The 14,870-nt window shown below is 41.6% G+C and overlaps 1 protein-coding gene across 12 annotated transcripts in view; it reads left to right on the forward strand.

The window, feature by feature from the left end:
- SESTD1 (SEC14 and spectrin domain containing 1) overlaps positions 1-753 on the forward strand; it is a 95,252-nt gene extending 94,499 nt beyond the window's left edge. For all 12 annotated transcript variants that reach the window (XM_078393852.1, XM_072980804.2, XM_072980824.2 and 9 more), the window contains one exon: positions 16-753. In XM_078393852.1, the coding sequence (XP_078249978.1) occupies positions 16-145 (130 nt within the window). In that variant the 3' untranslated portion in view covers positions 146-753. The remainder of the gene's footprint in view (positions 1-15) is intronic.
- The last annotated feature ends 14,117 nt before the right edge of the window (positions 754-14,870 follow it).

The following is a 14,870-nucleotide window of genomic DNA, read 5'->3' on the forward strand; positions in this document are numbered from 1 at the left end:
CTTGTTTGTTTCTAGTACTGAGCAGTACTTTGGGAGCCCAAGTGATATGGCTTCTACAGCTGAACACATTAGAGAGAAGTTAAAGCTAGTTTGTCTGAAAAAACAGCAGCTGAGACAACCAGACGTCTGTACAACAGAGAGCTAATAGTCTCTTACCTGCCAGCTCATAAAAATGCCCATTTGTAACTCAGCATGTCATCTGCATCCTACGCCTGCCATGATACATTAAAATGCATTTACACAGCTCTTATAAAACCTAATATTTCTTGAAGTAAACCTAATTTTACATCTTAACAGCATCTATCAAGCCATAATTGTTTAACATGCTATGAAACCATAGATTTCAAATATTATTAAAAGGAACTGAAAACGTTGCACTGAATCCTTGCTCTGAAGCTTTACCCAACCTGTCAGGTGCTTCTTTGTCTAAGCGACTGACGCCAGCTTTGAATGGTGCTAAGAAGTGTAGGTTCCACACAAAATAGTACTTCTCTTTACTCTTCAGATGATGTAGTCTCTCTCTCTCTCTCCCTTTAAAAAAAAAAAGCCTTTAGGCAAGCTATCTGTTGTATAGACAGTGGTGACCCTATACATTTAATTTGTTCTACCTTTTAAATTGTCCTTTTTATTGTGCCAATATACATCCCACCCATCAAATCTTTGAATTTCATTATAGTTGAGTTCTTTTCCCATTTGTATGGATAATGTATTGACGGCTGTTTTGTGCTTAATAAAATCCATCTTTTAAAAATCTGACATTTGTGCTAGCATGTGTTTCCTGGTCTATTTTCAGAATATCAGTAAAAGTGGGAAGGGCTGCTCTTTCAGTTGCCTTCCAGCTTTGAACAACTTTCCCCCTCCGTGTGTGTCTCCTGTGATGTGAAAGGAGCGCACAGATACCAACAAAAGGGGCCAACCAAAATTTGGTGAACGGGGGGAAGGAAGAACCAAAAGAACACGACCATGTTCAACTTGCTTCATAAGAAGTCCATTAAACTATACACATATTTTCTGCCTACTTCTAGCTGTAGATGCTGGTGAAGGAGATATAAATTTCATAAGAAGGAATGGGAAAAGACGATACAAGGAAGCAGTGTAGGCTGTGAAGAAAGAATGAGGCAGCCTTGGTGGGTTTTTTCCCATCCCTTTCCTTTTAAGACAGGAATACATTTAAGGCATAGATTGTATTCGTTATGTAGCTGTGGCTGAACGAACTCAAGTTAAATAGGCAGTTTTCTATTGTTTGCAGAGCTGAAAAATGCTACACATTGTCAAAGAAAGATTATTCATTTAGGGCATAAGTGTAAAATGGTTTGTAGAATGTGTTTATTCTTCCAATCTGCAAGGCCAAATAAAAACCGTTTTGTATTCATAAATGATGTCTGCATGGTCATTTTCTTTCTATTTAAAAATTCCTAGGCAGGCAGTATTTTAGGAGCTAACATCCCAGAGAGTTGGGTGCCCTTTATCCTTTACCTGATCCAATACAGCAGATGTTCAGAGTGTTTTCCTTCTATCGCTGAAGGGATCAGGGAAGGTTTACCAAAAGCGTCAGAGTCTGATTTGGGGATTGGAGGGGGGGGGGAAGCATTTCGAATCTGCTACGGTTAATCATTTTACAATGCACAATTCAGCTTCTCCTGTTGCTTGTTTTCCCTACTTGGGATAAGAAATGGACACCAAAAAGAGGCGCTCAAATACCAGTGTTGAAATGTTCTTAGCAAGTATTCCAGACTACAAGCTGCATTAGTAATCAGTTGGTGCTGAAAAGTATCCCCCATATTATGTAGCTAAAATATGTTTGCCTATTTTGCATAATTAGTTCTTACAGGAGAGGCTGGGAAGAGGAAGGAAGAGTGGCATAGCTGCACAAATGTTCCAGTTAGTTCCAAACACTGAAAGGACACATATCCTGCATCTCAAGTTATTCTGTCCAGGTTTCATTGGCTGTAGCTCACAGTTCTTTGCAAAAGACTCTAGCCTGCTTCAAGCGGGTGGCTTAGAGCCGTGTTCACTCCGATGAAGCCACTGCTCCCTCTCTCCTTCCTTTGCTTGAAGTAGCTGACTTTGGCAACAGAATGCAGTGGCACTGGAAGCAGGAACATTAAACGTTCAGTGGCCTCAGCAGTCAAATTGTCATGTTCTCTCAACATGGTGGAGCTGGGAGAATGTCCTCAGCAAGAAATGCTCTTCATGCTCGTGATACGAAGACAAGAGCCTCTTTTCTGGAAGGGGATGCTAGAACTGTCAGACCACTGCTTGAGTAAGAGACACGAGTATATTTTTGTGTGTAGGAATGCTGGAAGGAAACCTCCTTAGGGGAGCACTATCTCAGTATTGCTGATGTACTGTACATACCATCTTTCACCTGAAACTGGGCTTCAAGTAAGTCCCATCTTAGTCTTTTGCAAGAAAAGATCCTCTGGCAAAGATGAAAGTCGCTGTGCTGCTTCTGCTTTCCTCCAGTACTGCTTTGTGCAAGATGTTGGGCCAGAACAGCGCATGAGACACATTGGGATGCCTTACATCTCTTGAGCGTTAAGATAGGCATTGCCTTGGTCCGTGATTAGTGTTTGCTTTGACCCCAGCCATAAAGGGTTGATCTGTTTTAGAGGAGATTGGTGGAAGCAGTTTCAACATACCTCTGAAACAGTAAAGCAAAGAAAACAGCATGTAATATATGCAGTAATGGCTGTGGAGCTTTGACTATTTTACTCTAATTGTGTGTATTAATGGGGAAACATATCATTTTACTGCTCTCTGGTTGTTTTGTTTATAAACATATAAGAAAAGATATTTTTCAGTAACATTTTTCTTGTATGTTTTTTTAAAAAATGACTCAAATTAAGCTGCTTACATTTAATATAAAAGATAAATATGTAATAATTTTGAATAAAAGTCTTAGCAGACATAATCTCAATACTATTTGGCAATAAAACTATATACCAAAATACATGAATAAATGTAATAAACCACTGCATTTCATTTACTTTTTATAGCACGTTTATGCAATTGCAAATAAGGGCTACAGTAAAAAGATAAGTGGGTGGTCTGGCGCATAAGGTAGAACAAACTGCAAGCAGCCAGTCAAGTTGTTTCACCCAAAAGCCTGGGTACCCAGAGTGAAAGGAAAAAAGTGAACTTCTATGAAGTAAAATAGAGGGTGGAAATTATCTCTGCTGATTAAAAGAAGAACTGTTTCCTACAGCAGCGGTCCTTAAATCTGGGTTTGAACATACTGGACTTCAGTTCTTAGAATCCATATCCATTGGTCGTGGTGGCTGGAAATTTGGGGGCATTTGTCCAACAACATGGGAACGCCAGTTGAGGAGCCCAGATTCTATACACCCAGAGCAATAGGAGTGAAACACAACAACAACAAAAACAACCACAATGTAGTTTGTCCAGCACTCAAACTTCTGACAGCGTTCTCGTTTGATTCTTTCCTCCAGGAGATAAGAGAAAGAGACATTTCAGAGCTAAATAGCGAAAACAATCCAGTGGTATTTAGTGGAAAGTACTGTACAGAGTGGAAACTCAACCTGTACAGGGAAGACTTCTGTCTGAACGTTTTGGGTTTGTTTTTAGTCAATGTTAATCAACAGATCATTACAGTGGCTCAAAGACAGAGGAGATTACTGATGATGAACTCTCCCATTTAGTTAAGCTATTGGCTTCATCCGGGATGTATATTTTATTAAATATTACACATTTTAATTCTCCTTCCTCCCCAGTCATGCCATAAGAGGCACACAAGCGATTACGGTAGTTACATTTGTTGTGCTGAAGAGAGTACAATACGCTCTTCAGGAGAATCTCTGGAAGAAGGGCAGCAGAGGGCAACTTTGGCTCCCTACATCCTTGCTGCTCTAGCTTCAGCTGCAGATTGCTAGCTATGCCATACGTTTGGTGTCAACAGCATGTATCCACGTACATCCAATATCTCCTGGAGCTGGGAAGGAAGTATCTTTCTTTTGTCTTTGTACCAGAAGCGGAACTTATTTTTGTACTGTTGCCAAGGCCAGATTCTTCCCATAGACTATTCCCTGACCCAAAGGAAATGGCTACACATCATAACTAGAGAAACTGTGTGGAACATGGCTGCTACATAACACAAACCCGAGTGTCCCCTTGCTAGCTCAGAGATCTGGGAAGTCAGCGGGGTAAAAATCTAATAAATAAATAAATAAAAATGGGACGTTGGGTTGCCATTCGTTATGCGTCTATGCCCAAAGGAGTGAGGAGGGTGTCGGTCACTGGTTGGGAGGGTCTAGATGTTTCCTCTACAAAGCAGAACTGGCCTTAATGGAAAGTAAGCCCAAGTCCCAGAATCTAATCAAATGGGAGAGGAAAGTGACTGGGTATCAAATCAAAACTATCGACTGCTGAACTCCCAACCAACAGAAAGGACAGCTGAGGTATCCTTTTCTATTTTATAATACCTTGTAAATGTGGAAGGTCCACGTTGCCAATCCTTTGGATTTTCTCCAGAAGGGCAGCTGCTTACCTCCTCCTGATAGATGTAACACAGGTTCAGAGGTTGAGATGTATGAAATGCCATTTACCCCCTCCCCCCCAAAAAAAAACCAACACCACTTTAATTCACCCCAGGTGTGACAAAAGATGTGTTCTTGCCTAGTGAGGCTAGTAGAAATGAGACAAGGAGGGACTTGTATTTCCTGATCAAGGCCATCTGTTTAATTAAAATCTTCAAGTCCCCATCTAGATTGTGTCATCTCTTTTCTAAAGGATGAGTAGAGTTGGGGGAGAGAGAGGGGGGGTAAAGCCGTATCTTGGCTTTAAAGTGCTAGACATGCAGAAATGAAGAGTATGGGGTGAAGGTACAAAGGTGTGTGCTGAGAGAAAAAAGGGCAGAGCTCAGACACGATACATGCTGAAGGCTGTTAGGAAGACCACCTTAAGGGATAGGTTCTGAAGAGAAATGATGAAAGTGGCCTGAAGGGGGGCTTCGGTGGGAACACTGAGTGCAACATGGTGCTTTCAGGAAGGGAGTCTGTGAATTACTGGTAGGGTGATAGTGGACACTGCTCTAAGAAATTTTTTATAGATGTTGAGTGAATGGATACATGTGAGAACTAAGAAAAGAGGCTTGCCTACAAAGGGTACTGGAACATAGGCCTGAATCAAAGGATGTCTGAAGGCACTCCAAGCATTCTTGAATGCCAGCCTTAGAATGATCCATGTGTTTACTATGACACCATCTGGGGAAAGCCTGCCAGGTTACTTCACAGAGTTGTAGCAAAGACAGATAGGGCAAAGCTAAAAACATAGATATAAATTTGTCCAAATAGCTCACACTCAAGAATCTCTGCTCCTCAGTTGCCAAGAAGCCAACCTAAACCACTGTGGGCTGAGGTAATGTAATGGGCCTTGAAGAAAAAGACTGGAAATCCCTGGGCTTTCTCCTGCAGGATGAACAATCTAGGCATCCTAGTCCTCTGCTTTTGCTGTTCTGAAGCAGGAGAAGAACCGGGGTACCTTAGCATTTTGTGGAAAGCAAACAGGTGTATCTAGGAAAACCCAAATCAGCTCTGAATTTGACAGAATTCTCTTGAGTCCAGACTCGATACTCCTGGTTCTTACTGTAGTTGGCAGCAACTTAGGTAGTTGGCAGCAACATCCAGTGTCCCCTGTGTGTGATGCACTGAAGTGGACAAGAGATGTGATTCCATCCAAGGGAAGAGATGCATCACCATTGTGTGAAGGGCAGTTTTGATCAGGGTCTTCACAGTCTATCAGGAAAGTTTTTGGCCACAAAGCTGTGAGTCCTGGGTGGAATGTATTCTATCAAACATTGGGGTTGTTAGCTAGGCGACAACTCCAGCCAATTTATACTGCCTGCAACTTCTCCCATTGATCAAGTCCTTTGACTAAGCAGTGGGCACCCCATCCTGTGAGACTGGCATCTGTAGTCAAAGTGATAATCTGGGTATCTTTAGAGGGACCCCCTGTGCAAAAGGGAGCATTGAAGGGGTGGAGAAGACTAAAGAATTACATGCTTTTTTACTGGCAATGATTAACAGATGAGGAAAAAGGGGCAGATGCTAGTCCAAACTGTATGGCTTTGAACTAAAAGTGGCAGTTGCCCACAGCAAAACAAGAGAGTTGCCTGTGGCAAGGCCAAATAGGTACACCAAGGTATACAGTACTTCTGTACAATTTACTGATGAGGAAATCTCCAGGGTGAAGGGACAGCAAGATAATCTGAATTGTTTCCACCCTGGACCTCCTATTCAAATGTGTTGACAATCCTGAGATCCAGGATTGGCCAAAGAGATTTGTCTTTCTTCTGGACCACAAAGAGGATGTATACTCCTATGAACTCAAGAAAGGTTCCACAGCTCCAGTCTTGAGATGTTTGATTACTAGGGAAACAGCTACCTGGTTCTAGACTGGTGATGACGGGAACTTGCTCCTGAAGGTCTGTGTGAACTCCATGAGATAGCCCTCTCAGTTTGGAGCACCCACTGAGCTGTGGCCAACCAATCCTGGAACAGAAGAAGGCAGAACGTATATCCTTCCAGTGATAGAGAAGCAGGTGGCCAAATGTCCGTAGTTTTATTTTGGTCCCTTGCAGGAGGAAACTGAATGATTGGTTCAGAATGGATTCTGAGGTCATGGCTGGTAGCTGGACTGGAATCTAGATCTGGACGAGAGAGGATGGCTATTAAATTCCCTGAGCCTGGAAAATACTCTGGAGAAATGAAATTAAAGGGAGGCTCAACGGGGTCATCACTGATCGTTCTTATAGTCAGTAGGCATAGCCTTCTTTTCACCCTCAGTCTCCAGAAAGGCATTCTTAATGGCATCCTCCCTGAAGAGACATTTTCCATCATAAGGAACTACATCCCAATTTGATCTCCAATGCTTTAGCCACACAGACCTTCCTCCTGTAGCTACTGAGACTGCTCTGGCTGCAAAGCTGAGCAAATCCCACATAGGCAAAGGATTTGCCACAACCTATACAGTTTGATTAACAACCTCTATAAAAGGATAGTATCTGCTAGCATTTATCTCCTTCCTCCCTTCTTTTGTTGTTGTTCTGGGTTTTGTGTGGGTTTTTGTGTGGATGTGGATGTGTGAGGGTTTCCCATCTGTTGAGGTCTATTCCTAAGGCCTTCAGATCCCGCTTGCAGATATCCTTGTATCGCAGCTGTGGTCTCCCTCTGGGACGATTTCCCTGCACTGACCATTCAGCCTGGAGGCAGGCAGTGCTTCACGGCCTCTCCCAATTTGAAGAGACCCTTGTCCAGCAGGCCGAGGCAAAGAGAAAGTCACAAAAGCAGCAAAACCAGGGAGCTGGACAGGGGACAGATTGGATTTGTCTTCAGTGTGGAAGAGATTGCCACTCTCGAATTGGCCTCTTCAGCCACACTAGACGCTGTTCCAAGTCCTCCATACAGAGCACGACATCATAGTCTTTCGAGACTGAAGGATGCCTAATGTAATGTAATGGATGTGTGAGGTAAGTAGAGGAAAAGAATATGGAAAAGTATGGAAAATAAAAAAAAAGAGTTTAAGATGAGAGAGCGAGCAAAGGAGCCTGTCCTGGGCAGGTCAGGGGAAAGAAAACTGGGAAGAGCTACAGGGGAACAAACGTGATCAAGCATTTCCATGTTTGCCTTTTCTGGAGGATGATGGGATTAATCCATTCCTGGATGGCTCCCTGCTGCAGAATGAGAAAGCACATGTGCTCAGAAGGCTGAATTTTCAAAGGTCTTAATATACAACCTGTCAAATATCCAAAAGGGCCACATTTTCCTCATCAAATGTGGAAGGATGGCTAATATATTTAATTTTTAATCCGTTTATCTCATCCCAAATGACCTTCTAGCATGTGGCTAAAACTGTACTGTTCTAACATGTCTTCAAAGCTTATTTGAAAAGTGGCTGTTAAATAACATTTTAAAACACTGAAAAATATTTTAACCTGTTCTGAAAAATACACATAATGTCAACCTCGCCATTGTTCATTGTTTTAGAAAACCTGCTGGGCAGAAAAGCAATAGATACATTAGAGTAATAAATTAATTAAATCTGTCTCTTGTTGACACTTCCTGAAGATGTTGGAGGGAGAGAAAGGCTATGAAAGGGATAGCTAGACAGGAAGTTGTGTCAGCTTGACTTCATTGTCATTTAGAAAGTGACAAGCACAATTATCCGTTTACCAACATGTTCCATGAATTTCTTTCCCACCTACAATATATTCAGCACCCGGTCACCTTAGGAAGATTCTCAAGCAGGCATAAAACATAATCCACAACATCATTTATATAGATGTCATATAGACTTCTGTCAGCCAGCAAAAAAATACACTTGAGAAGTCCCGATCTTCTGTTTCATATCCACATGAGAAATTTGGCAGAGAAAAACATTTTGCACCAGCTTATGTTATTCAGAATTGTTCTTTCCAGTATAACAAAGTACTAATGTGAAGACTCCTGCCACAGGCAAACATGCAGCAGCCCAGGGAACTGGATCATGCTTTCCCTCCATAAATACACATTTTCAAATGATACTATCTCTTTCTCTCTCTCTCTCTCTCTCTCAAACAATATAAGGACTTTTCCACAATATCTCATGACACAAAGTGGAAATGCATCTTATCCTCTACAGACAGACAACCTTGGCTTGAAATATATATATATCAGTCAGTGGACTTAGCTTCTTGGAGTGGAGAGCTACAGTGTCTGGAAATGTGTGTAAAAATAAATAACATACAAAAATAAACCAAGAAGCCTTGCAGCCTCCTTCCCTATTCCTGAGTATACTGGTGGTTTGGAATCCACGTTGCTAAGCTGCTGCTTTGGACAGCCTCTTTTGCCAATGAGAGACTTACTGCTGTGTTCATGATCAGGACGCAAACGCCGCTGAGTGCCATAGGCTGACTCGTCAGTAAGAGGGTGCTAACTGTCCTCTTAAAACTATTTACGTGGCCTATAATACCACCGGGTTTTGTACACCAAGAAAGCATGTTCCTGTGCAGCTACATTAGCCATGGAGAAGCCTGTAAAAAGTGTGTAAGACAGCCCTAATAATCAAGGACAACAGAAAGTTTGAACATTTGCAAATCTAAGTTCTGGCTCCGAAAACATGCGTGGAGTGACTTTTTTTTAGCAATCTGGCCAACATTTGTGATCTAGACCAGAGTCATTTTAATTCCAAGTCAGAGTAAAGCATTAGAAAAGAAGCCCTTCTGTCACTGTGGGAATTAAAACAGACGTGTTATGCTTTTTTAAAGCCATATTGCCCTTTATTCATATTCCTTTTTCAGCTACAACATCTTTTAAAAAAACCTAATAAAGACAGAAATGAACAATCTAAAGCTCAAGTTTTACAACTGCTGCTTTCTTGCTCTTAGCAAGAAGCAACGTTGTCACCACCTTGAGTTTGTTGATTTCATATTCTCTGTGTCTTGGCAAGAGTTATAAATACTGGATCAGTGACAACATACTCCCAGTATCAGGGCTGACTCTCCAAGCATGCATGGATTGCGCTCCAGCCTTGTTCCTCTCTGGGCAAAATAGGGCAGTATATTAACCGTTGCATTTCAAATACAAATTAATTATCTTTGTTATCTGAAGCCTACATGAATGCATCCACACACACAAGCATGAGCAGATTTGCGAGAGCTTTTTCCTTGCTTAGCTTGGTAATGTGTAGGAAATGTGAAAAATGCAAGAGATCCTCCTCTGAAGTAAAGGAGGAGCTACAGGCAAGGAGTGCCAAACTGCGACATTTGTAGATTTTGGAACTCTTAACAGAACACCCATTTGCTTTCATTTTCAGTCCTCTTGCAGTGGACACAGAGACGACAGATGTAATGCAATTAATCTAGCACAAACAAATAAAACGTGAAATGGTCTGGGGTTTCAGTAATAAAAACAAGTGAAGTCCCAAAGTCAGGAAAAACACTGCACATCTGAATTACTTCCACAAAGTCTTGTTCTAAGTGTAACTATTGTTACAAAACAATGGTTCAAAACAATACAGTGGTGCCTTGCTTAGCGAGGTTAATCCGTTCCGATCCATCGTTAAGTGAAATAAAAAAGCCCATAGGAACGTATTAAAACTGATTTAATACGTTCCTATGGACTTAAAACTCACCGTTCTGCGAGTTTCCTCCATTGCGGCGGCCATTTTGGATGCCTCGTTAGCGAGGCAAAACAGCGGCCGCCATTTTGTTTTAGCGGCGGCCATTTTGGAACCGCCGATCAGCTGTTCGCTATGCTTTGATCGCGTCCGCGCAATCATCGCATAGCGAAAAAAGCCCATAGGGGCCATCGCTGAGCGAACGCTCCAGCGATGGCCTGGGACCCCTCGTTGTGCGGTTTCATCGCATAGCGAAGCATTTGCTATGCAAGGCACCACTGTAGTTGGACTGCCTTGATCCATGTTTGCATAACACAATGGCACTATGTCAGAGTTGCCATGGGTTCTTTTGAATCCATGAGTGGTTCAGTGGTAGATTGGGAGGAATCCCCTGTAAGCATGATGAAATCGATCAGTTTTGGTGGGTGTGGAGGAGAGCAGCCCCTCGGCACCCTCTCATGGATCTAGTGCCGTCCCCATGTCTTGGGATTGTTCCTGTTTCCAGTGGTGGCCTGCAGAAGAATCAAAAGCGGGGTACAGGGTTTTGGAACAATTACTAATAATTAGTCACACAATTGTTACAAATTGCAATTACTTAGTCAGACACGATTAAACGACTAAACAACAACAAACCCACACCCTGGCCTCCATTTTCATAAAGCCCAGCTCTAGATTCAGAGTGGCATGATTGTTGTTAATAATGTGCCATCAAGTCACTCCTGATTTATGGCAACCTTTTAAACGAGTGACTTCTGAAAAGTCCTATCCTCAACAGCCCTGTTCAGCTCTTGCAAACCCAAGGGCATGGCTACCTTCATTGAATCAATTATGCGTATATTTCTTGGTTAAACATGCTATATCAGTGATGCTGGAGATAAAATGGGCACTATGCAGCAGGTCTCGGAGGCAAGTACATTTTCATTTATCATCCTGCATAGGACTGTAATCTGGGCCCATGTAATCCATGCCAGTCTTCTCTTAATAGGTAGTTTGGAAAAAATATGTCTAGATAGAGCAGGAAGAGGGAACCTGTTATGGACAATGTGGCGATCCCCTCTGAAACCCCTATTCCCTCAGGTCTTCACGAGGTTCTCGCTCTTCTTTCTTCGCTGCCACCAGGTATTGCTGCTCCAATACCATTTAATCAAGAAGACAAGTGTGCTTTTAAAACTTAACTTATTTATTAGCTCAGGGAAGATTAATAATAGTATTATAAATCACAGGTTGCTAATCACTTGTATTTGAATCAGTTCTACTTTGACTTTAAACTCCTACTAACACTCTGTTCCATTCAGAGTTCTTACAGATCTCTAACTCACTCTTAGTTCACTTTTAAGTTTCACACTGTCTCTCACTACCAGAATCTCCCTTCATACTCCATACACCAGCCTTTATATCCAGCCCCCTCCCCCCTTGGCCCCACCTTCCGTCTTCTCATTGGCTCCTACTCCACTGTTCAGCTGTGACGGGCAGGTGAGGGCAGGGCTGTTTGCTACAGACAACAAATCCCATAATCACAGTCCACTTACCACTATTAGTGGGGGTGATGGACACTGGAGTCTAACCACATCTGAAACACTCCAAGTTTCCCACCACTGTCCCAACTAGAAGAGTGGCTTACAAATCAAGTCTCTGAAACCTAGCAATGAGTATGAGAACCCAAACTATTTTATGTGGTTTGCCAAGGACAGGAAGTGTAAATTAGTTTATCTCCTTTTTCCAAAGCCCACCATCTTGAAGTATCATAATGTAATTTATTTCTTCCCTCTCCATATCATTGGTTCACGTCCATTCTTGATTACCTCAGAGAAAATCCAAATGAGAAGAATCCTAAATAAGAGACAGCCGGCATTTAAACAAGCTTCAGTGATTTAAAAAAATTTAGTAAGAAAACAAAATAGTTTCTGGCTTGACGCAGAAGTTAATATATAGCCTGGAGTGGAGAGATAAGGAAGCAAATATTTCAAGGGCCTAAACCCTCGACAGTGGAGAGGAGCCATATGCATGGTACAAGAAGGCATAAGAAGTGAAAATAAGAAGAGTCCACTTCTGAAGAAAGAAATGCGAACCTTTTGCTTGATAAACAGGCATCTCCAGGGAGGTGGGATTACATGCCACGAGCCTTTAGGAACCAGTTCTTAGCTAGCAGAAAAACATGAGGTGCCTCCTGACTCTCAGGCAGCCATATATTTATTGAGGGCGAGACTGCAACAACGAATTGGTTGAGCTCAGTTCAACGCTGAAGTAAAATCATGAGGAGTGTCCTTCAAATCGCAATGTTTGCTTGTCCTTATGAAGTAGTATATTTGAGACAGAGAGCAAGAGTTGCTTAAGCTGTATTCTATAACCTCGCAGTCCTACAACTTTCATTTGTACAAGACAGCAACAGGTTTCAAACCCTAATGGGCATTGGTTTGAGGAATTCTTGTGTCATAAACCTGAATAGTTATAAGCAATCTATTGTAGGCAAAATAATTAAGGTATTGCAAGCTAGAATCTGTATGGTTTATTAATGCAAATCGATAAAAAAGTATAAAGTGGCAAATTTATGCTTTGTGTCCTCTGTTAGAGTGATCAAAATAATACCAGTCTAGAGAAAAAGGGTAAAGCCCTTGCCAGAGTTTCCGGATATACTTTTGATGACTTTTAATATAGGATATTCGTTTTAGAAGGCAAAGACAATGAAGTTGGCAGTGATCTGGAAAATGGAAATTACGGACAGAGTAGGAAGATGAGAGAGGCAGAAGGAAAACAAGGCAAATGGGCTGGAAGGTTGATAAAACAAAGACCTAGTGAATATAGGGTGTGTGATGGTCCTGAGGTAAGTCAGGGCTGGTCAGGAAGTAGACAACAGTGGTAGAGAGCTTGATGACAAGAACTGGGATGGAGAAGCAGTAGCTGAAAAGTCAAAGGCCAGGGGAAGGAAGCAGTGATAGAGTCATGCGGAAAAAAAGAGGAGATGGAGGGAGTGAGATTGATTCAAAATCTCACACAAGGCTTGAAGCCAGGAAGGCGTGTGTGCCTTTGACAGGAAGAAAGGAAGGAAGTTTGCTTGGAAGCCAAGAAATTATGGGCCCATGAGCCAGAGTCGAGAACTGAATACATCCTTGCACTTCTAAGATTTTCATTTTAAGAATTAAAACTAGTTTGGAATGCCAGGCTTTAAATATAAGAAATATATTGTTTTGTATTTAAAATTAGTGAATTGTTGGGATTTGCGGTCCAAGGGAAAAGTTCACAGTCCACTGCCAGGTACTTGGATGAAGTTCCCATTTTTAGTCCTAAACGTCTCCAGAGAAAAAGAAAGTCCTGTTTTTCAGAGAGCAAGGCTTGAAAAACAACTTGTGGGTTGCTGCCATTAATGGTAAGCAGTCATCTCTCTAAAAAGACCAACTATTTGTGAAATTAATGTCTGTAAAGAATCATCCTGTTACAAATGGCAGCCATGGAACCTGTCTGTCTCTCTCTCTTTATCCTAAATATAGGATTCTAACAATCTGGTCCAGCAACAGATTTCCATCCATTAAGGAATGTGGCTCTGTCCCCACTTAATGCCATTAATATTTTGCATAGAGTGTATATGTGTGCATGTGTGTGAATGTGTGATCCATGCTGGCATGGCATATGTCTGTGCATTAAATGATTGTTTAAAAGCTTTTTCCTTGATTTAAAAAAAATAACTGCTTGTAGAAATTATTTATAGTACCTCAATAATAAATGTAACAAAATCAATGTGTATGAGAGATGTGCTTTGCTCATTTTTTATTTTATTATTAACTTACTTACTTTGGTAAATAAAATGAACCATACTACACACTTATACAGTACTATTTTTTTCCATCCATGCTGAGTGATTCTTGTGGTTAAGGTGAAAAAATATTGTAAAATCAGGATAATGGAGTTGGAAGTTGCCTATAAGGCCACCGAGACCAACCCACTGCTCAATGCAGAGATCCAAATCACAGCAGATCTGAGAGATGATTGTCCAATTTCCATCATGAATGTCTCCAGAGATTGAACGCTCATCACCTCTCAAGGTATTTGGTTCCATTGTTGTACTGCTTTCTACAAGTAAGAAGCTTTCTCCTGATATTCATCCAAAATATGGCTTCTTGTAACTTGAGCCCATAGTTACGTCTCCTGCACTCTGGGATGACCGAGGACAGATCCTGCCCCTCCTCTGTATGACTATTTTTCAAGTATTTGAAGAGTGCTATTCTATTTCCCCTCAGTCTTCTTTTCTCAAGGCTAAGCAGGCCCAGTTCTTCCAGTATGTCCTCATAGAGCTTGGTTTTCAGTCCTCTGATAATTCTTGTTGTCGTCCTCTGAACTTGCTCCAGTTTGTCCTCATCTGTCCAGAAATGGACACAGTACTGAAGATAAGGTCTAACCAGTGGCGAACAGAGGGCAACTAGTACTTCATGGGATTTGGAGACTATACCTCTGTTACTGCAGCCTAAAATAGCAATTTCCCTTTTTGCAGTCACATCACTCTGTTGGCTCATATTCAGCTTGTGACCTACAACTATTCCAAGATCCTTGTCGCTCATAGTACAACTGAACCAATTATCCCCTATCTTGTAACATTTCATTTGTTTTTCTCCCCAAGTGTAGAATTTGCCTACCAATCCATTTCGATGCCTTGATCTACTGACTCTTGTTGAGTTTTGATAGAACCATCAAGATTTAAAACCTCACTATATCTTACTGTTTTCTTGTTTTCTCTCAGATGTGGTAGAGCAAATGCTTCAATTGGC

Source organism: Pogona vitticeps, chromosome 1 (genome assembly GCF_051106095.1).
Source record: "Pogona vitticeps strain Pit_001003342236 chromosome 1, PviZW2.1, whole genome shotgun sequence".
In the NCBI taxonomy this organism is placed as follows: Eukaryota; Metazoa; Chordata; class Lepidosauria; order Squamata; family Agamidae; genus Pogona; species Pogona vitticeps.